The 22041-nt window shown below is 36.0% G+C and overlaps 1 protein-coding gene across 1 annotated transcript in view; it reads left to right on the top strand.

The window, feature by feature from the left end:
- Positions 1–22041, top strand: part of LOC115709473 (callose synthase 10) — a 125371-nt gene that overhangs the window by 23166 nt on the left and 80164 nt on the right. Inside the window, exons 12-20 of the mRNA XM_030637591.2 lie at positions 2670–2762; positions 2865–2967; positions 3082–3205; positions 3307–3574; positions 3679–3731; positions 5015–5075; positions 5211–5292; positions 14632–14681; positions 14997–15083. Of these exons, the coding sequence (XP_030493451.1) occupies positions 2670–2762; positions 2865–2967; positions 3082–3205; positions 3307–3574; positions 3679–3731; positions 5015–5075; positions 5211–5292; positions 14632–14681; positions 14997–15083 (921 nt within the window). The remainder of the gene's footprint in view (positions 1–2669; positions 2763–2864; positions 2968–3081; positions 3206–3306; positions 3575–3678; positions 3732–5014; positions 5076–5210; positions 5293–14631; positions 14682–14996; positions 15084–22041) is intronic.

Consider the following 22041-nt stretch of genomic DNA (forward strand, 5'->3'; position numbering starts at 1 on the left):
AATCTTACAATTCCAATTCTCATCATCTTACATGACTTATTATCACCAAGATACACAGTCCCATAGTTTCTAGGTTTGATTTATTCGAGCCAAGATTTATTTAGTGTTATATGGAATGAATGCCCAAAATCCAAGATCCATTCTAAATCTGATTTCTAAAAGGTAATAAGCAAAGCACCAGCCGAGTCATAACCATCACTCATCACTGATCTTGAATCACCAAACTTTAGCCTTTCCAGACACATCCTTTTGATATGCCCTGTTTTCTTACAATGAAAACATTTGACGTTCTTTCAGTCATTTGACTGTGATTTCGATCTTGATTTTCCTTTTGTTCCTTTATGGTTTCCCCTCTTCTCACTTCTACCTCTCGTATATAATCCATCACCATTTCTAGAGTTCTTTAACTAACTCCTTTGATTCAGTTCTTTTGAATTCAAGGCTGATTGAACATCATTGAGTGTAATTGACTCTCCTCCATACAATATTGTATCATTGAAATGTACAAATAAGTTCAGTAAAGAACTAAGTAACAACAATGATTGATCTTCGTCTTCAATGGTAACCCCAATATTTTCAAGATCGATGATTAACTTGTTAAACTCGTCAATCTATTTCTAATAGATTTATCTTCCATCATCTTGAACGAATACAAGGACTGCTTCAGGTATATAATGTATTCACCAATGATTTTATCATGTACAAACTTTCATGCTTCAACAAAATCCAACCCGCTGTGGCTTCTTTGGTGATCTTTCCGAGAACCTTATCTCCAAGATACAAAATGATTGCACTATGAGCCTTTGTAAGAATCTATTCCTTCTCCTTTTTAGACATAGAATTAGGAACAGATTTTTCTCCAAGAATAGGCTCATACAATCCTTGGGGAACCAGTAGGGCCTTCATCTTCATTCTCCACAATCCAAAATCATTCGAATCGCTGAACATTTCCACAATGTATTTTGCTACAACCATGATTACGAACCTTGCTTTGATATCGATTTGTTCTGAATCAATCAATGACTTACGATGAAAGAGCACTAGATTAACAAACAAGCACTCAAGAACAATACTATAAAAGTATCACAAGAACCAAATAATGAATTAAAGCAGTAAAACAATGAGAAGATAACAACAAGGTTTAATGAGTTCGAGCCATGTGCAATTCTCTACATCTCGGTTGGAACACCAGCAACCATATCTTTATTGATATTTGTTTGACAAGGTTACCAGAATCTTTCATACTTTCACAGAGATTTTAAGACAAACTTTCTCTTCACACTTTTCGACTCCCTCTTTCCCTAACCTTAACAACACGATTAATCTCAAGCTATCAAATGATCTGATACCCGATGGATTACAAAGGTGATAGCTACATAAAGGTTTGTATTGTTGCTAAAATTAGCTTCGCTGATATTCATGCTAATTAATGCTGAGTCAGCTCTAGAACCACATTCAACGTCAGCTCCCTCAAACGTTCGGATATTTCTTTCCAGCCACATTGCCCATACTATATAGCCAAACTTGATGTTTGTCACAACTTTAAGTTGTGTTTACTGTTGAGAATCATGGGGTTCCATCTCAAAACCAATTGGCAATGAGTGGAGTACCCATGTTCTTATATATGGCTCAATTCTCTACCATTTATTCTATGTGGGACAATGTCCACAACATTCCCCCTCAAGATGATGGCTATTTTTTGTTCATCAATCTTGAACCGTATCAGAGTGGACATGGTCACTATCTGTATAGGTGCGGATCGGATATGATCACTTGCCCGCAAGGGATATGGCTCTGATACCATGTTGAGAATCATGGGGTTCCATCTCAAAATCAATTGGCAATGAGTGGAGTAGCCCATGTTCTTATATATGGCTCAATTCTCTACCATTTATTCTATGTGGGACAATGTCCACAACATTTACGTGCAATAATCTCATGTACCATCATTTGTGACACATCTAAAGCTCCTTATAAAGTTCAGTCCATAATCTTTGAGTGAAACTACATTTCAAAAATAAATGTTCAATGCTCTTCCCACTTGCCTTACAACAAACACACCAACCACGTGAGATGGCGATGTAAGGATGCTTTTTTGCATTATATCATGTACAATCAACTTTCATAAGGCTACCAATTAGCCAAAGACTTTAACCTTTGAAAGAAAAACAACTTTTCCATAGTATTTTTTTTTTTCAATCCGCACTGTTGTGATTCTGATCTAAAGTAAACCAGCGGAAAGCTGATTTGGCATCAACAATCTCTAGCTGTTGCAGCAATTCAATGAGACTTAGCATTTCCCTTTCTAATAAATTCCGTATAGTGGCAGCTGTTGAGAATGCTACAAATGTTTTCCGTGATTTAAATGGCTGTTAGGATTATTAGCCTTGAACTATTGGAACTACCAAATCGTTCTCCCTTGAATATTTTTCCTATTAAGAGTTCTTCTTGAACTATTCACAATCGTGAAGTATAGGATTTTTAAGTTTTATCCGTTAACAAAATACTAATGTGGTTGATGTGTAGGATTATGCAGGGATCCTAGTTTCAAAAGAAAAAGTGATGTTGGGGAGTCTTCTATCTTTAGTCTCCTTTGATCATGTTTCACCTTATTTTGATGAACACTTTTACTTGCACTGTTTGATTTTTAATTGTCTTTTGCTTGATAGATTGGAAAATGCTCTTTTGTTGAGCATCGGACCTTTCTTCACCTGTATAGAAGTTTTCATCGTTTGTGGATCTTTCTGGCTTTGATGTTCCAGGTTGAATATTATCTGCCTGTGTATTGTTATCTCAATGAAGTTCACCTTTCTTCTTAAATTTAATAATATTGATTTAACTGTTGTGCATGTTTCTGTCCAAAGACTTTAGCAATTATAGCTTTCAATGATGGGCGCTTGGATATGGATACTTTTAAGAGTGTACTTAGTATTGGACCAACATTTTCAATTATGAACTTCATTGAAAGTAAGTTTTTTCCGTCTTTCATGTGATTCTTAATCTTTTAGTAAGAACAAGAACAAAATTTCCAGAATCCTCCCCTTCCTTCTGTTTACATTGTATTCTTTGCTGTTGTCATAGGTTTTTTGGATATCATACTCATGTTTGGGTCTTACACCTCGGCAAGAGGCATGGCTATCTCAAGACAAGTAATTAGGTTTTTCTGGTTTGGTCTGTGCACAACATTTGTGACATATGTTTACTTGTAAGTATTTTCTTGACTTGTTTTGTTTTAAATATGAGCAAGAACATAAATTAATTATTTTCTTCTGTTTATGACTTTAATAATGGTTTAATGAATTTCAGGAAGGTTCTGGATGAAAGAAATAGCCACAACTCTAACAATTCATTTTACTTCAGATTATATATTCTTGTACTGGGTGTGTATGCTGGATTACATCTAGTCCTTGGACTCTTGCTAAACTTTCCAGCATGCCACTCATTATCTGCAATGTCTGATCAGTCATTCTTCCAACGTTTAGTCCTTGGACTCTTGCTAAAATTTCCGGTATCCCACTCATTACCTGCAATGCCTGATCAATCATTCTTCAAATTTTTTAAAAGGATTTATCAGGTATTTCCTCTTTGTACCTTTTCAGAGTAACCGTGAAGATTTAGCAATGTAATGATTACTGATAGTGTTTTTGTTTCTTCCCATTCTCTTTCTGGATAATTCAGGAGTGCTACTATGTTGGACGTGATCTTTATGAGAGTTTGAGTGATTATTGCAGGTCTGTTATCGTGCTCATGGGACTATTGCTTTTAGTGCATTTTAGTTGGTTTCTTTATCCTACTATTTTGTTATCTCTTTTGAACCTTATTGCTATCTTATAAAGATTAATTTGGAAGAAGGCCCGTCGGCAAAACAAAAAATTAGGATACTACTTGATTGAATTGATTTTCTTATGCATGAGAATAGAGAGGTTGGTTAGCAAGTATGCATTTTGATTCTTAATGAGGATCAACTGAGAAATATGTTTGGGTTTTATTGAAAAAAGTACCTGTTTGGGTTTTTTGCTTGCAAAAGAATGTTAGTTTAGTTCGACCACCAAGTTTCAATCTCGAGTATGCAACATTTTTTTAAATGAATTATTCTTATTATCATTAACATTTTAATCCTCCACCCTTTACCAAGAACAGAAGAGTTTTTTTTTTCTTCTTTTCTTTTCTGGCTTTGCCACTTTTTATTATTTTCTAAATCTACCGATGTCAGGATATTTTCTGTCATATTGTACTGCTTATTGTTCCAGTTTCCTTTTTTTAAGAATATAATATTTCTAAGGTAATGGATAATATTTCCTTGTTATTAGCAGTTGTTGGTAGTGGCTTTTGCAATACTATTTTGCGTTTTGCTAATGGTGATGTACATGCACTAACTAATTCTATTATTAGTTTAGGGGAATCTGAATAGACGGATGTTTGTCCTCGATTTACTAGTTCTCCTGTAATAGTTAATATTTTTTTGATGAATATGCTTTCTTTCAAAAAAAAAAAAAAAAAGAGAGAGAGAGAAAAAGAAAAGAAAAGAAAAGAAAAAGGTAGTCCTTTTCCTTCTAAAGCTATTTTTATCAACTGGGGTATATAAGTTCTCCTTGGTTGTAGTTCACTACACGTATCCAATTCTGGAGTATGTTCTGGTATCCTACTCTAGGGGCATTATTATTATTATTAATTGGAGAGGTACAGATAACATTATTACATTAAAAGATATCTTTAAGCTCAAAGTTACATCTCTCCATTCTTTTAGAAAAGGGTTTTTAAACAACTTGGATTTCATCTGTATTGTGCTTTGAAATATGCTTCTATCTGTTGGAAGTATGGCTCGAACAGCTAATTTTACCCTTTTCGAATATACTAATTTCATTAGACGTTGATTCATAATTAGTGCATTTGGAGGCTTTTTTAAGTGTAATCCTGAAAAGAATAATGGGATTGCTAGTCCTTATCGTACTGTAAATGAGGATTTATATTTTCTTTAAAAATATTATTTAATCAATTTATTTAATTGATTTAGGTACGTGCTCTTTTGGTTGGTGGTCTTCATATGCAAATTTTGTTTTGCATACTTTCTCCAGGCAAGCTAGTTTGTTTATAATTTTGTCTTCACTAGATTAAGAAGCTATTTTTTTCGACTTTATGTTGTCTCTCAAGATGTACTAACTGGCTTAAATACGGAATCTGAAGCTACTTTATTATGGACCTTATTGCAGATTCAACCACTTGTTAGTCCTACCAATACAATTGTCGGGCTTAGAAATTTAGATTACTCATGGCATGATTTAGTCCCTGGAGGTAATTTATTACTATATTTATTGATGTAGTTACTTAGTTAGATTTAGGGGAATTACCTTATATATTATTATTTTTTTTTTCTACAAATTTATAGTTTAGATTGCTCTGGTAGTTGCTCTAGTAATTTTTATATGGGTTGTTATGTGAATTTTGATTACAATTTAAGTTGCTTCGTTGATTGTTATGTGTATTTTTCGTAAAAATACAAAATAATAAAAAAAAAAACTATTTTAAAATATAAAAATAAAAACCCTCTTAAATTTATATTGTTAGTTTCTGGTCTCATGCTTATCATGTTTGTTAAGTTTGGAATGATGCATTGAATGCGATATTATATATGTAATGGACTCTCTTATGACTGTCTTCTAAACAAGGACCGAAACTTAGAAATTCCAAACTGAATTAGCCCAAATCATCAATATCGCACTAAAACCCCTCGAATAGGCCAACAATTCCTTAGCTCAAATTTATATTGATAATATTACTATCAATTAAACTTAGAAAATAAATTTCTTTGGTCATTCCTATTCCCACCAAATCTAACGTGCACTTTGCTTTCTAGGTGAGCTTGGAATTGTACTTATTAATTTACTAAAATTTAATCCACTTGAGAAGTTTAGACTAATGGTTGTGTCTTATTAGTCAAGGATGGTTTTCAAGGGGTTTGGTTCTTCTTTATTTAGAGTACTTTGCATTCTAGGCGAGCTTGGAATTGTACTTATAAGTATCGTCAATTTTTTCTCCTCCTTCCCATCCTGTGCATAATTCATTGCTATTGTTTTTTATTTTATGGCTACTTAGTGATGTCACCTAATAACTAACTATTAGTTATCTATTATGTTAGTTAGTTATGATTAGTTTATTTTTCTATTATTGTTTTCCTGATTTTGGTTGTACTGAACTTGTGCTATAAATAAACGAATGGCCTACTCAGTTGAGTCAAGGCTTCCCTTTCTTTACTTTGTTTTTCCTTTCTCTGGCTCTCTAACATTTCATCTTCTACATAGTATCATCGTCCCTTGACTAATGTCCATGGAGTCTTCCACCTCCGATCCTCACACCACAGCTGTCGCTACTCCTCAGAATCAATTCACCAACAACTGGAATCCCTTCTCCAATTCCTTGACATCTTCATTAACTTTGAAGCTCGACCGTAACAACTTCCTTTCTTGGAAGCTAGTCTCAGGTGGTTCCCACAGTCATTGGTCATGACTTGGATCAAATTCTCTTCTCTAATGTTTCTCCCCCAGGGAATCTGGTCACGAGAGCTTCAAATCCTGAATATGCTCAGTGGAAAAAGAAGGACCAGCTCCTCCTCTCCTGGCTTCGATCATCAATGACAGAACCTGTTCTGGCTTCTGTGGCAAACTTCCATACTTCATTCATTGTCTGACGCGCCTTGGAACAACGATTCTCAAGCCAAACCAAAGCTCGTCTTCTCTAACTAAAAGGATAGTTCTCTCACCTACTAAAGAACAATCTCTCCATCTCTGAATATGTGGACAAAGCTCAGTCGATTGTTGATGCTCTGATGATTGCTGGATCACCAGTGTCGAACCAGGATCTTATTCTACAGCTCCTCAATGGTCTTGGTCTTGAATTTGACCTGGTTGCGTCTAGTATCACTTCAAGAATTGATCTACTTACATTTGAAGAAGTTCAAGCCTTACTTCTCTCTCATGAGACTCGACTTGAACATCACAACTCGCTCACTGACCTTTCTTTAAAGATGCAAGCAAATCTTGCTGCAAGAAATGGTCCCTATAGACCTCCAATTGGAACTGTTCGTGGCAATCCTACTGATAACAGTCGAAATTGATCCTATGGTTGTTGCTCTAGTGCAAGATTACGCTGTCAAGTCTGTCTTCGCACTGGCCACACTGGTGTAGTGTGCCACTTCCGGTGTGACAAGAATTGGATCACACCCAAATATGGTAACTATAATACCCAGGCTCTTTTAGTTGAAACTCGCTTTTATTATGATCCACAGGCTTCATCAACAATTATGCTCCCTGAAATTGGAGATGATGATTCTTGGTACGTTGATAGGGGTGCCACTAATCATGTATCTGTTGCCACTTCTAATCTGGATATGGCCACCACCTACAATGGCAATGAAACCATTGTTGTTGGAAATGGTAAGAAGCTCTTTATATCTCATATTGGTCACACATCTTTTCCTTCATCTTTACCTTATACGCCACTGCACTTAAATTTTGTCCTTAATGTACCTTCAATGACCAAGAATCTTGTTAGTGTTTCTCAACTAACCTCTGACAATGATGTCTTTCTCGAGTTTCACAAATCATGTTATTTTGTTAAGGACAAACAAACAGGGACAGTGCTCCTCAAAGGGAAGGCTAAAGATGGTCTGTATCAGCTTGGTGAAGCCCCCACCACAACACTCCAGTGTCTTCTTGCTACTGTGTCTAATGATACTGTTGAATCTTACATGTGTAATTGGACTTGTCATTCAATAACAACTGTTCAATCTTGTAACTCTGCTGAAATCAATAAAACAAAGTTTAATTCATTTCCCAATTATTCGAATCATGTTTTAACTGTATCTAAACACAATGACATTAATAATTAGCATTGCAAACTAAGCCATCCAACATTGACCACAATAACCAAAATCCTTCCCCACGTATCATATACTGGTTCCTTAAAAACTCTGCAATGCATGTAACCAAGGGAAAAGTCACAAACTTCCTTTCCCAAACTCCACAAGCAGAGCCACACAACCTATTGCTCTAATACACACAGACCTTTGGGGCCCATCACACATTACCTCTAAGTATGGCTTCAAGTATTATGTTCACTTTCTTGTTGATTTTAGCCGATATTGTTGGATCGTTCCACTATCCACTAGAAACCAAGCTTTTGATGTGTTTATAAAATTTAAAAGTCTTGTGGAGAAGCAATTTGATATGCCAATTAAAAGTGTCCAAGCTGATTGGGGAGGGGGATATCGACCTTTTGCTCGATTCTTGGCTGATCATGGGATCCATTTCCAACACCCTTGCCCAAAAACAAGTGAACAGAATGGCCGTGCTGAACGAAAGCACAGACATATCACTGAAACTGGTCTTACATTTTTGGCTCACGTTGGCTTAAGCATGGAGTATTGGTAGTATGCAATGTCATCTGCTGTATTCACTCTTAATAGGCTACTAACTCCTGTTATTGGAAACATAATCCCCTATGAATTTCTATTCAAGAAACAACCTGATTACAACATCTTGAAACCTTTTGTATGCAGTTGTTTCCCACATCTCAAACCTTACAATGCCCACTAACTGGAGCTTAGATCTGAACCATGCCTATTTTTTGGATACTCCTCTCACCACAAAGGATATTTATGTGAACATCCAGATGGCAGGGTCATAATCTCGAGAGATGTTTCATTCAATGAAACACACTTTCCAGCCTCTTCACCAACTGGTGAAAACTCTCAGGTACATGTATCTACACCGTCTCCTTCTTTTACCTTTCACACATCTAATAATGATCTCTATACTAATACTACTGCTTCACTTTTTGTGATTCCACTACATGATGTGGTTCCCTCACCAAATATTGAGGTCACTGAGGTTTCCTCACCTCCCACACAACAACCTGAAGCTACAATCATCAACATCAGAAACCAGTTACCAAACCTACCACCTGTATTACCAACAAATCCTCCCCCTGCCATTAACCCTAATAACCACAAATGAACAACCTTCCACCACCTCTTAACCCATGCCTTCTCCCCCCCCCCCCCCCATACCACAAATCTCTGACCAACCTCCCATCACCTCTCAGCATACTCTACCTACTGAAGTTGCCCCTGAATCACACACCAATATAACCATCAAGACTCATGGAATGAGGACAAGAAGTTAAAGTGGCATTACCAAACGTAAATCTTACTTGGCAACTAAATTCCCTCTAGCAGAAGCACTTATTCCCTCTGAATCCAAATTGACTGCTACTGCCATTAAACATCCTCAGTGGTTCAAAACTATGCAACATGAGTTTAAAGCTGGAACCTGGTCTCTTGTGCCCTACATCCCTAGAATGACTGTTATTGGCAACAAGTGGCTGGACAAGGTGAAATTAAATGTTGATGGTAGCTTAAATAGAATTAAATCTTGACTTGTGGCTAAAGGTTACTTGTAAACACTTGGGATAGACTATGAAGAGATATTTTCTCCAGTGGTAAAACCAGCAACTGTAAGAATTATTCTCACTCTTGCAGTGTCTTTGAATTGGACAACTAAACAATTGGATATAAGCAATGCCTTCCTGAATGGAACATTGAATGAAAGAGTGTTTATGGTACAACCAGAAGGTTTTGTTGACCCTTCCAAACCTAATCATGTGTGTCTATTACATAAGGCTCTATATGGCCTTAAACAAGCTTCTAGGGCCTGGAATCAAACTCTCAAAGGCACCCTTACTCAATGGGGTGTCTCTCCATCCAAGTTTGACAACTCTCTATTCATTTATGGTTCAGGTAGCGAACTAATCATTTTGTTGGTATATGTTGATACTTTCTTGTCATAGGCCCCAATGTTACTCTCATCAATAAGTTCATCTCTGACCTACACCAGTCATTTTCCCTTAAAGACCTTGGCAGTGTCCACTACTTCCTACGAGGTAGAAATATTCAGAGATGCCACTGGGATGTACCTGTCTCAAACTAAATACATCACTGACCTTCTTGTCAAGTTGAAAATGGAGGGGGCCAAAGCTTGCTCGAATCCAACCAGTGCCAGCACAAAACTGTCCCTTACAGATGGTGATCCCCTTGAAGACAAAACTTTGTACATAAGTACACTTGGAGCACTACAGTATCTCACTCTCACTAGACCTGATGTTGCATACATCATTAACAAACTTAGTCAATTCATTCATGCTCCCACTTCAACACATTGGGAAGCTTGCAAAAGATTTATGAGATACCTCAAAGGAACAATTTTACATGTGTTGCATTTAACTCCTGCAACTTCTTTAACAATTCACGGGTATTCAGATGCAGATTGGGCATCATGTATTCATGATAGAAAGAGCACAGGTGGATATGTCATGTTTTTTAGAGGGAATCTTGTATCATGATCTGCCAAGAAGCAACATGTTGTGGCTCGCTCTAGCTCTGAAAGTGAATTCAAGGAGCACCCGTGGTACACATAGTTAGACTACAAAAAGCTTTGAAGAGATTTTAAAAATCTTAAAAAGAAAAATTATGAGACTGCAAAAGATTACTACTCTGAAATTAAAGAAGTAATAAATCAAATGGAGAAATAATTTCTGACAAGAAAATAGTTTAGAAGATACCAATTTCTTGTACTGAAAAATATGATTCAGTAATTTTTATGATAGAGAAAACAAAAGATTTAGAAACTCTGTCACCAACTGAACTAATGCATTCTCTTGAAGCATATGATAGTAGACGAGAAAGGCGTAATGAAAATGAAGATGAAAATGCTTTTCAATCTAAAATGAATCTGCGGTCTCAAAAACCAAAAGTTGATGGGAAAATCACAAAAAAAAAAAAAACAAAAACAAAATGAAAATGACTATTAGTATCCTCCATGCGGCATTTGTAAAAGAAAAAATTACTTGTAGAAAGATTACTGGTTTAAAGGAAGCCCGCAGTGCCAAAATCGTAAGAATTTTTGCCACACCGAAAAAGCTTGTCGTTTAAAGAAATCCCATTAAGCAATTGTTTTAGATTAAAAAAATAATTAAGGTAACCTCTTCTATGTCTTCCAGACTGCCAAGATATTTGGTGTCTTGACTGTGGTTCCAGTAATCACATGACAGAAAACGAAAAGCATCTTTTGTAGTCTTGAAAAAATCAAGACTAAAGTCAAAAATTGTAATGATGACTTCATGGAAGCAGTTGGCAAAGCCACCATAGCCGTTGACACTAAGAAAGGCAAGAGATACATCAATGATGTACTCCTGGTACCCAACATCGATCAAAACTTAATTAGTGTAGGTCAAATGATTCAAAAAGGGTACTTGTTGCATTTTGAAGGAGATTCTTGCAAAATCTATGATAAGCATGATTAATAATTTCAAATTGCAAAGGTAAAAATGAGTAACAACAGATGCTTTTCTATACAACGGAGATACGCAAGCAATATGACAATGCAAGCGCAAACAGACGAGTCATGGCTATGGCATAGAAGGTTTAATCACTTCAACTTTCGCGGGCTAAATATCCTCAAGTAGAAGAATATGATACGAGACTTCTCGACAATTAAAGAGATGAACACAGTCTGCAAAGGATACATGCTCGGGAAACATCATCGACAACATTTTCCATCCGGCAAAGCTTGGAGAGCCAAAAAGCCATAGGAGTTGGTTCATATAGATGTTTATGGGGCTATTCCCACATGGGTTTATTTTATGCAAAAAAAAAAAAAAATTGCAAGTCTTTGATATTTTTAAAAAATTCAAAAACCCGTGTCGCGGTCACAACATCAAGACAATTATAAGTGTTAGAGGCAAAGAATATACTTCTAACGAATTCAGCAGGTTTTGTGAAGATGAAGGCATGGAGCACCAACTCACTTTTGGATACATAAGAATAAAACGACATATCTAAGAGGAAGAACGTGATTATTATGGACGCAACAAGAACCACGCTCTTGTAGAAGGGTCTCCCAAAAAGATTTTGGGCAAAAGCAGCAAGCACTGCAGTCTTCTTGCTCAATAGATGTCCAACCAAAGCTGTGGAGAATAAGACATCGATTGAAGTTTGAAGTGGATGTAAGCCATCAGCAAAACATCTCAAAGTCTTCAGCTGCATATGCTTTACTCACATTCCAAAAGATAAAAGAGCCAAGCTTGGTGAGAAGAATGGGAAAGGAATCTTCTTAGACTATAGTACTCTACATCTAAAGGTTATTGAGTGTATAGTTTAGAAACTAATAAGCTCATAATTAGTCGACATGTGAGATTTCACAAAGATGTTGCATACAATTGGAAAACACAAGGTGTTGATTGAAAGACCGTCAACATCTCTCTACTACCAAGACAAGAACTTGATCAAAATGAAGTTCCAACTCAACCAACAACACAAGAACCAACACAGATTAAGTCCCTACCAGAATCACTAGTAAGGCAAACAAGACCGCTACTGCTAGCTGATGAGACTTGCAACTTAGTGCTTATGGAGCCAAAAAGCTTTGAAGTAGCTCAACAATAAGAAGTATGGAGAAATGCTATGAATGATGAGATAGAGATGATTGAAAAGAATGAGACTTGGAAGCTTATAGATCAACCACAAGACAAAGATACCATAAGATTCAAGTGGGTCTACAAGACAAAACAATATGGAGTTGACTATAATAAAACATTTGCTCCAGTTACATGCCTTGACACTATCAGGGCTTTAATTTCTCTAGTCGCACAAAAGAAATAGAAGATATTTCAACTTGATGTTAATTCAACATTTCTCAATTGCTCTCGAAGAAGAAATATATGTGAAGCAACCTCAAGGGTTCGTGATGCAAGGATAAGAAGATAAAATTGTCAGACTAAAAAAGGCTTTATATGGCCTAAATCAAGCTCTGCGAGCCTGGTACAATAGAATCAACAACTACTTCACTGAGCAAGGATCAAGAGGAGCAAAAATGACCCTACACTTTACATCAGAACACAAGATACAAAAGATACATTGATTGTCTCTGTATACGTTGATGATCTCATCTACATAGGAACTAGTGAGGATATAATTAATAAATTCAAAAGAGTTATGCTGAAGAGTTTCAAGATGATTGATCCGGGAGTAAAGCACTATTTTCTTGAGATCAAAATAACTCAAAAAGAAGATGGGATCTTTATCTTACAAAAAAAGTACACGATGAAACTCTTGAAGAAGTTTAAAATGGAAGGATGCTCGACTCTACTAGACAACAATAAAGCACTCAAGAAGGAAGATGACTCGCCGAAAGCTGATGAATCAAAATTTTGAAGTCTAATCGACAATCTATTCTATCTAACTGCTACAAGACCAAACATAATGTATGTAGTTAGTCTTCTATCAAGATTCATGCATGATCCAAGCCAAGTTCATTACGGAGTAGCCAAGCAAATCCTACTTGCAAGGAACAAAACTCTATGGAATATGGTACAGAGTTACAAGTGACTAAAAACTGATTGGCTACACAAATAGTGACTGGGTAAGATCATTTGACAATATGAAGAGCACGTCGGAATATGCTTTAACACTTGGATCAAGAATATTTTCTTGGACATCATAGAAACAAGAAACATTTGCGCAATCATCAGCTGAAGTAGAGTACATTGCAGCAACAATAACTATAAGTCAAGCTATATGGCTCAAAAGAACTCTTGAAGACATGGGAGAATCACAAAAAGGAGCTAAAAATATATTGCGATGGCAAATCAGCTATAGCGATAGCGAAGAATCCTGTATTTCACAGCAGGACCAAGTTTATAAGCATGAAGTATCATTTCATCCGTGAAACTGAAGTGAACAAAGAAATAGAACTCAAGCACTGTAAGACTGATGATTTGTTAGCAAATATTATCACAAAAGTACTACCAAGAGGCAAGTTCGAGGTACTACGAGACATGATTAGAGTTACCAAAATTGTTACACATTTCTACAATACTCAATTTAGCCTAGAATATTCTACACATTGTAGAAAAACGTACTCTAAATTGTTTAGATAATTGTATAATACTTAAGAATTTTCAAGACATGTGAAAAATACAATAGAATACATAAGCATTTATAGAAAACATTACTCTATAATTTTCTAGTTATGTATGCTTAAGAAATATATGTACAAATGTATGGATAAATTCCTTGAAGTAGAAGGATCTTGAGCAAACAATTGTAGCCACAAAAGCTTGAAGACTAGCAACTATACATACCCACAAGGGTTTCAAATTTTAACCAACACCAAAAGGTCAAAAGCTTACTACTTTTTTCTCATACAATTTTCTCTTCCAAACCAAACCATTCTCATATAACTATTAACTACTCATCAACATCACTACTTCCCTACCTTACCATAATTACCATTAAACACTTATTTCTATATATTCACCTATTCAAATTTAAACTAATACACATTAGTTCTCAAACCATCATTTTCTTAGCTTAATTCAAAACACAAAATGAATGATAAAGTCATCATTGCATCTATTTGGCATGCACCACTTGAAGGGTTTCAGGAACCCTTTCTTCAACTAGCTTCATGTTTCTTTCAAAGTTTGTTAGAGTCGAAAGAGTTGCCACTTTTCTTTGTGTTTCTCGTGCTGTTAACCAGTTGCTGTGTATTACTAATATATTATTTTTGCTTTTTGTAGCCAATAATAACGCCATGACCATAGCCTGCCTTTGGGGTCCAGTGGTGGCTGTGAGTATCTCTCTCTCTAGTTGCGCTATTTAATCCCCTTGTCGCTGACCACGAACTATTTTTTAAGTTAATCTGTGTTAGCATAGGGTGGGCAGTAGACTGAAGTTTGTTGAACTTGATCTCTTAAATTTTACCGATGTGTATATTAAACATTTTGTGACTGTGACACCTAATTACTTTGCTTGATTCACTTTTTAGCTTTCCTTGAGTAGTCTAACACCTTGTAGCTATGTTATATCTCAAAACTTCACCAGGTTGTGTATCACTTTAATATACTGAGTGGATCTGCACTTGTTCTATTCTTTGTTTTTTCAGATCTATCTCATAGACATACACATATGGTATACTCTCTTCTCAGCTGTTATTGGTGGTGTGATGGGTGCACGGGCTCGATTAGGCGAGGTATTACAATTTAATATCTACATGTTCTACTCATTTTTAAGTACGAAAAAAGGAGAATACATTAATTTGATTTTTATTTTTTTCAGTTTATAGCCATACACTAGATTAATGTGTGTAAAAAGAAAAAATATTCAGTCAAGATTAGTTTCTTCAGACCTAGGAACAAAGCTGTTAGATAGATAGTCAGTTCCTATTTTAGTGGTTTATAAATTTTTTCGAATTGTTAATATTTGTAAATATAATTATATGCTAATTGTTGGAATTTCGACTTAATTTTACAAAAAGTCATACTAGAAGTGAAGTGTGTTATAGTGTAAAGAGTTCAACATGGAATAAGAACACCCTTTTTAAAAGTATTAGGTGCTACCTAGTGATTTGGGTTTGGGCCTTAAGGCCACCCAGTTTTGTGCGCATGGGTGAGGAGTCACAGACCAGACTACCACACGAGCGTCATCATCGTGTGCCGAGCTGGCGGGTGGGTGGTATGGTGTGGTGTCACTTTATTTTTTACTGATTTGTAACATGTTTTTTATCTGAAGCAGTAAATATGATCAATTTTAACTGCGTATGAGCCACGATCTTCCCACAATCGAACTAGCGTTCTTCTAATCCTTTTATTTTGATCAACTTAACATCTATATAAGTTGTATCCTACCAACGACAGAAGACATCTTCTCTACACACACTCACAAAATATATCTCTTCTTAAACTTTACAAGTTTTCTCAGAGTAATTATATTTCGGGGTGTAATTGAGCAATTCTGTTTGATGCATGATGAAATCGTATACAAAGGTTATTTTATCCTAGGATCGTCGTGGTTGATAGACTGTCATGCATTCTTTGGGCAGAGCCGCGAAACATCTTAATGAAAGCGATATTGTTCATGACTCAGTCAGAATTATCAATTAGTAAACTTGTTCTAATTTTTTTTCGATATAACAATTTTAAGACGATTTTTTCTGCTATGACTGCCACCGATGATTTTTCTGGTTATGCTTCTAACGATAAGCCTTTTCGTTTTGAGGGTATTGTATTTTAAGAGATAGAAACAAAAGATGATGTTCTATCTGACCACGAAGAGGGTCCCATTTTTCCCCAATGTTGTCTAACCGATTCTCCTTGAACCTTTGACCGACAAGGACAAATAGGTTTGACATGAAAAGGAACAAAAAGAATTGGATTCTTGGATTGAATATAACTTTCTCTGTAAGAATTGTATTCTTAACAATTTGTTTTATGACCTTTATCATAATTATTATAATTCAAACAAAGAAGCAAAATAAATATGGGAGACGTTACAAAAGAAATATGATACAGAGGAAACAAGAACAAAAAAATATGTTGTATATTGCTACCTAAAGTATCTAATGGTGGACGATAAATTTGTGGAAGTCCAATCTCACGAGCTTTAGAAAATCGCACATGAGATTTTTTTAGAAGATATGACTCTAGATGAACATATTCAAGTTGTATTAATTACCACTACTATAAAACTGGTTTTTCTTGACGTTTTTAAACAGCCGTTTTAAGTATTTTCGTCGAATTCTATAACCGTCGCCTATACGACCGTCGCAAAACGGGCAGAATAGGCGATGATTCAAAATTGTCGCTAATGTGAACTTTTTGACGGTTTAAAACCATGCCTATACCCTGTTATAGGCGACGATCTTAAATCGTGCCTTATGGTACTGGTTACGTTTTTTATTATAATTTTTTTTCAGCGACGGTGGTTTTGAGTCGTTACATTGGGAATATAGGAAAAAAAAAGATTTTCTGCAATTTTTTTCCCTACATTAATTTTTTTTTTTTTTTCAAAATCTGTATAGTGACAATAATTAAACTAATGCTAAAATCATCTAAATATATTTAAAAATCTATAAATAAGTTAACGTTAATTATAATTATGTAAATATATTTACAAATCTATATAGTAACAATAAATCGAGATATACACACACTTATTAGCACGTACGACAACTGTTGTTGCTCCGCTTTTGCTTTCATGTAATGAATCCGCCGATCACGCATTACATTAATCTCGTCATTTGTGTACGCAATGGAGAACCTATCATCTTGTGTCAACACGTGTATTGGATCTTCAACGGTCATGAAACTTTCAATGAATTTCATGACGTAGTATCCACACTATTTGTCGTCCGGTTGTTCAGGTTATATAGGAGTCATCCACTAGATAGGTCGATCAGGCCGTCTTATCATTTAATTATATATAGTGAACCATATACACAAAAAGTAATGTTAGCATATATATATAAATTTATAAATATAGAACACACTTAAATATTGGGATGTTGGATATAGAACTTACGTGAATATGATGAATTTCAAATCATCCGGTATGTCGTCGTTGCCTGAATCCAAGTATCCCACGTGGATGAGTACAAGCATCCCATGAAATATTTTCCTACACGAATAAATATGTGTAAAACTGTTAATACATACATAATAATAAAATAAATATGAAGAGTTATAAATACTGAAATTATTCTTTTTAAATCTACATATGCCGATTATTATATGGGGCAATAAGCCATTTGTTTGAATTAGTCATCCTAGTCATACGAGTGACTAGTGCCTGACAACGATTACTATCAACCCCTGCATCGGTGGCAATTAATCGCGCCCAGATTTAGAAATTCATACACTCGATTAGCCCATTAATGTTCAACAGTCTTTCTTTCATGTGCCTGATAAAAAGTAATAATTAATAACTGTCGCTGTCAAAAGAACATTATTAAGTTTATTATTAATAGTTAGAAATCATACTTGCATCAAACTCCTATTGGTTGGGCTCCCAAGTATTGCATGGTGCACAATTCGTGAATGTCATTTTTAACAAGCCAAATAGAGTCATCTTCAACCCCAAATAGATCATAAGAAACCTGGAATTAGATTATGGACGACTTCGACCACCTTTTGAGGGAGTTCTAGAAGGTAATGATTGAGCTAGTTTGTCATGGTTTGACACAACGACCATGGCTTGTTGGCTTACTCGGCCTCTCCTGGTGTTTTCGAGGTTCTGTTGGAGGACCGAGTAAATCTTCAGTGGCTTGTCTGCTTCTCTTCACAGGCTGCTTCTGAAGTTTCTTGGTGGGTGGCTGTGTCTATATATATGGAAAAAAAATAGTAAAGTTTGCACCGTCATTAATGAATAAACACAATAAGGTAAGTAAACATATTGAAACATACCAAGTTTTTTCCAACAGGTGTAAGATAGTCTTTCGGCCATGCTACGTAACATTTTATAGCTTGACCTACTGTTGTCAATGAATCTTCGACTATGGGACACGGGAGGAGTGCATTCTCTACATTGACTTCTTCGATCAATACCCGACGATAATCTTTGTGTAGGTACATCATTATTAATGGAGAACTTTCCATCTTTCAAATAGTAATACCCTTCAATATCCGTTTGTCTTCTCCGCAAGAACTAAAATTATGTTTTGAGATTGTTAAATAAAAATATAGAGAAAGAAGAAGATAAACGAACATAACAATATATTATTAATTGAATAACAAGAATATAAATACAAAATTATGAAATACAAAATCAATAATTGAAAAAAAAAAAGTCGAGACACGTGAAATACGCTTTCCCCTCTTTACTTATTTGGTACGTTAGAGGATACGTGAGAAACCACTTTTCAAGATACAATGACTAATCATGAGTAGAAGAATTCACTACTTTCATTACTCTAGGGAACCTGAATTAATAACTTAACTCTATCACCAAAGGACTATGGAAAAGAAAAAAGAAGACAAGAGAGCTTTTGAGTGAGGGTGAACACCAAGTAAATTAATGCAAAAAATCCTACAATATTAGTGATATTATTCGATGACAATATTCATTATAATTTCTGTTGTAATTCCAGCGGAAATAACATTGAGGATTCAATCATAAAATCTGCAATAATCTCAACACTTTGACAGCACTAATGAACATAAACCAATTAATCAACACAATGAATCAAACCCGAAATCAAACAAAGAATAACACACGATTTTATCCTGGTTCCGGTCCTAGAGATCAATATGATCCCTGGCCATACTCCAGCTGAGAAACATCACCAATCTTCATTAATATATGAAGAAGAGAGCAACAGTACAATTACAATAACCAGAGCAATCACAGCTCAGATGGCACTCGATACACACCAGAGAAAACAGTCACAGTTTTCTCTCTATCAACCCGTGTACACCCCTTTGTTCTTGACCCTCTTCAAGAACAGAACTCTCAGCTTAGAACCCTAAGCAATTCTCTCTTCAATCCTCTCTCTTATTCTCTCTATTCTACCTTCTGTTCTCTCACCTTTCTAAAATGAAAATACTAGACTTATATATATACCCCCAACTCAAACAAGGATCACCAACTAACTAACTAACACAACCGAAAGTTAGTTAAGTTAGTTGGTTTAAATGAGTTGGATAATAAGTTGGTTTAGAGGATCAATTTCCACAAATTTCTACCTTGATTCTCTAAAGCAATTTATTAGAGTCTTTTCACTGAAGTCTTGATGATGTGATATCTTGAAATGTTCAGCAAGAACCAATGTTCAGCAAACTGAGACAATGCATCAGTTTACTGAATGTAAGAACCTTTGTTCCCATGTCAGCAGGGTTGTCACTTGTGTGCACCTTTTCCAATTCCAGAATCCTGTCCTCAATCTTCTCTCGAATCCAGTACAATCTAATGTCAATGTGCTTGCTTTTCTCATGGTATACAGGATTCTTGCACAAGTGAATAGATGACAGACTATCCGAATAGATTGTCCCTTTATCTTTGAGCAATAGCAGCTCTTGCAGTATTCCTTGTAACCATATAACTTCCTTGAATGCTTCAGTAGTGGCCATGAATTCTGATTCAGTAGTTGACAGTGCCACCACTGGTTGTTGTTGTGATTTCCAACATATGCAGCTTTTGTTAACCATGAATACATAGGCAGTGGTGCTCCTTCTATTGTCTCTATTTGATGCATAATCAGCATCAACATAGCCTTCTAACCTCACATCAGATGTGTCTTTCTGATAGATCAGACCATACTTGATTGTCCCTTTCAAGTATCTAATCAGCCACTTTACAGCATTCCAATGCTCTAACCCAGGGTTTGCCATAAACCTACTCAAAACACTTAGAGCATGTGCTATATCAGGTCTAGTACTGACCATGATATACATTAGACATCCAACAGCCATAGCATATGGTACACCTCTCATATTTTCCCTTTCAGTTTTAGTTTTAGGGCAGTACTCATTAGACAACTTGAAGTGCCCTGCAAGTGGAACTGCAGTGGCCTTAGATGAATCTAAGTTAAACTTCTTGATCACCTTCTCAATGTATCTTCTTTGAGTTAGCACCATCTTTCCTTCTTGCTTGTTCCTCATGACTTCAATTCCCAAGATTTTCTTGACTGCTCCCAAGTCCTTCATTTGAAATTCAGAGTTGAGTTTGTTCTTAATGACTTGTATTTCAGCCTTGTCTTTGCTGATGATCATCATATCATCAACATATAGTAGTAGGTACACAACCTTAGGTGTTCCTAGTTCCTTGTAGTAAAGATAAGAGTCAAATTTTGACCTTGAAAAACCGATACTCTAAACAAATTGGTTAATCCTTTGATTCCATTGTCTAGGTGACTGTTTCAACCCATACAATGACCTTTTAAGCAGGCAAACCAGATCAGTTTTGCCATTTTCCACCTGAAAACCAGGTGGTTGCTCCATGAATATCTCTTCATCCAGAAAACCATTTAAGAAGGCAGTTTTGACATCCAACTGCTCAACTTCCAAGTCATTGTGTGCAGCAATGGCTAACATCATTCTAATGGTCTTGTACTTCACAACAGGTGAGAAGATATCTGTGTAATCAACTCCCTCAACCTGTGTGAATCCCTTAGCTACCAATCTAGCTTTATATCTCGGTGGTTCACCCTCTGACATTCCTTCTTTCTCTTTGAACAACCATCTGCAGGAGACAACTTTCTTGTCTTTTGGTCTTGGCACCAGAATCCAAGTTCTATTCTTCTTCAAGGAATGCATCTCTTCTCCCATTGCAGCAAGCCATTTCTTCTTTGATTTGCATGCAATAGCTTCTTCATAGGTAGTTGGTTCAGGTTCACTCTCAGATTGTATCACAGCCAGGGCATAGGCTATCAAATCAGCTTCAGCATACCTACTGGAGGTCTAATTTCTCTCCTTGACTGTCTCTAGCCAATTGATAGTTGGTCAAATCTGGTTGATCATCTTGATCGGTTTCCACCTCGACCGTATCCGTACCGGCCTCGGTTGTGTCTGCACCCTGTGTTTCCACCTCAAGAGATGTCCTTGCTTCTGGTGTGTGGGGTAAATCAATGGAGACTTCAATCTTGTCAGTGTTGATCTCCAACTCAGCAAGGTCATCCCTGTTAGTACCTGCAACATCAGAACCCTTGCCTTCCTTGGCTGTCAAGTGCATGAAATCATGCTCAATAAAGACTACATCCCTAGATATGATAATCTTAGGTTTTCCATTTTCAACATGACATAGTCTATATCCTTTAACACCCTTAGGATATCCAAGAAAGAAACATTTAATTGCCCTAGGTTCCAATTTGTCAAGTTTCTGGTGTGCATATGCAGTGCAGCCAAATATTTTCAAGTGATTCAGTTTAGGTGTAGTGCCATGCAATTTTTCATAGGGAGTTTTTAAATCAATCACTCTACTGGGACTCCTATTTATCAAATAACATGCAGTGATCAAAGCCTCTCCCTAGTAGATTTTACCTAAACCAGAACTAATCAACAAGCACCTAACCTTGTTCAACAAGGTTCTATTCATCCTCTCAGCAACACCATTTTGCTGAGGGGTGTGCTTAACAGTTCTATGCCTAACAATTCGAAATTCAGAACATAACAAGCCAAATTCAGTATTAATGAACTCTAAACCATTATCTGTCCTAAGCA

The sequence above is a fragment of the Cannabis sativa genome, chromosome 7, assembly GCF_029168945.1.
Source record: "Cannabis sativa cultivar Pink pepper isolate KNU-18-1 chromosome 7, ASM2916894v1, whole genome shotgun sequence".
In the NCBI taxonomy this organism is placed as follows: domain Eukaryota; kingdom Viridiplantae; phylum Streptophyta; class Magnoliopsida; order Rosales; family Cannabaceae; genus Cannabis; species Cannabis sativa.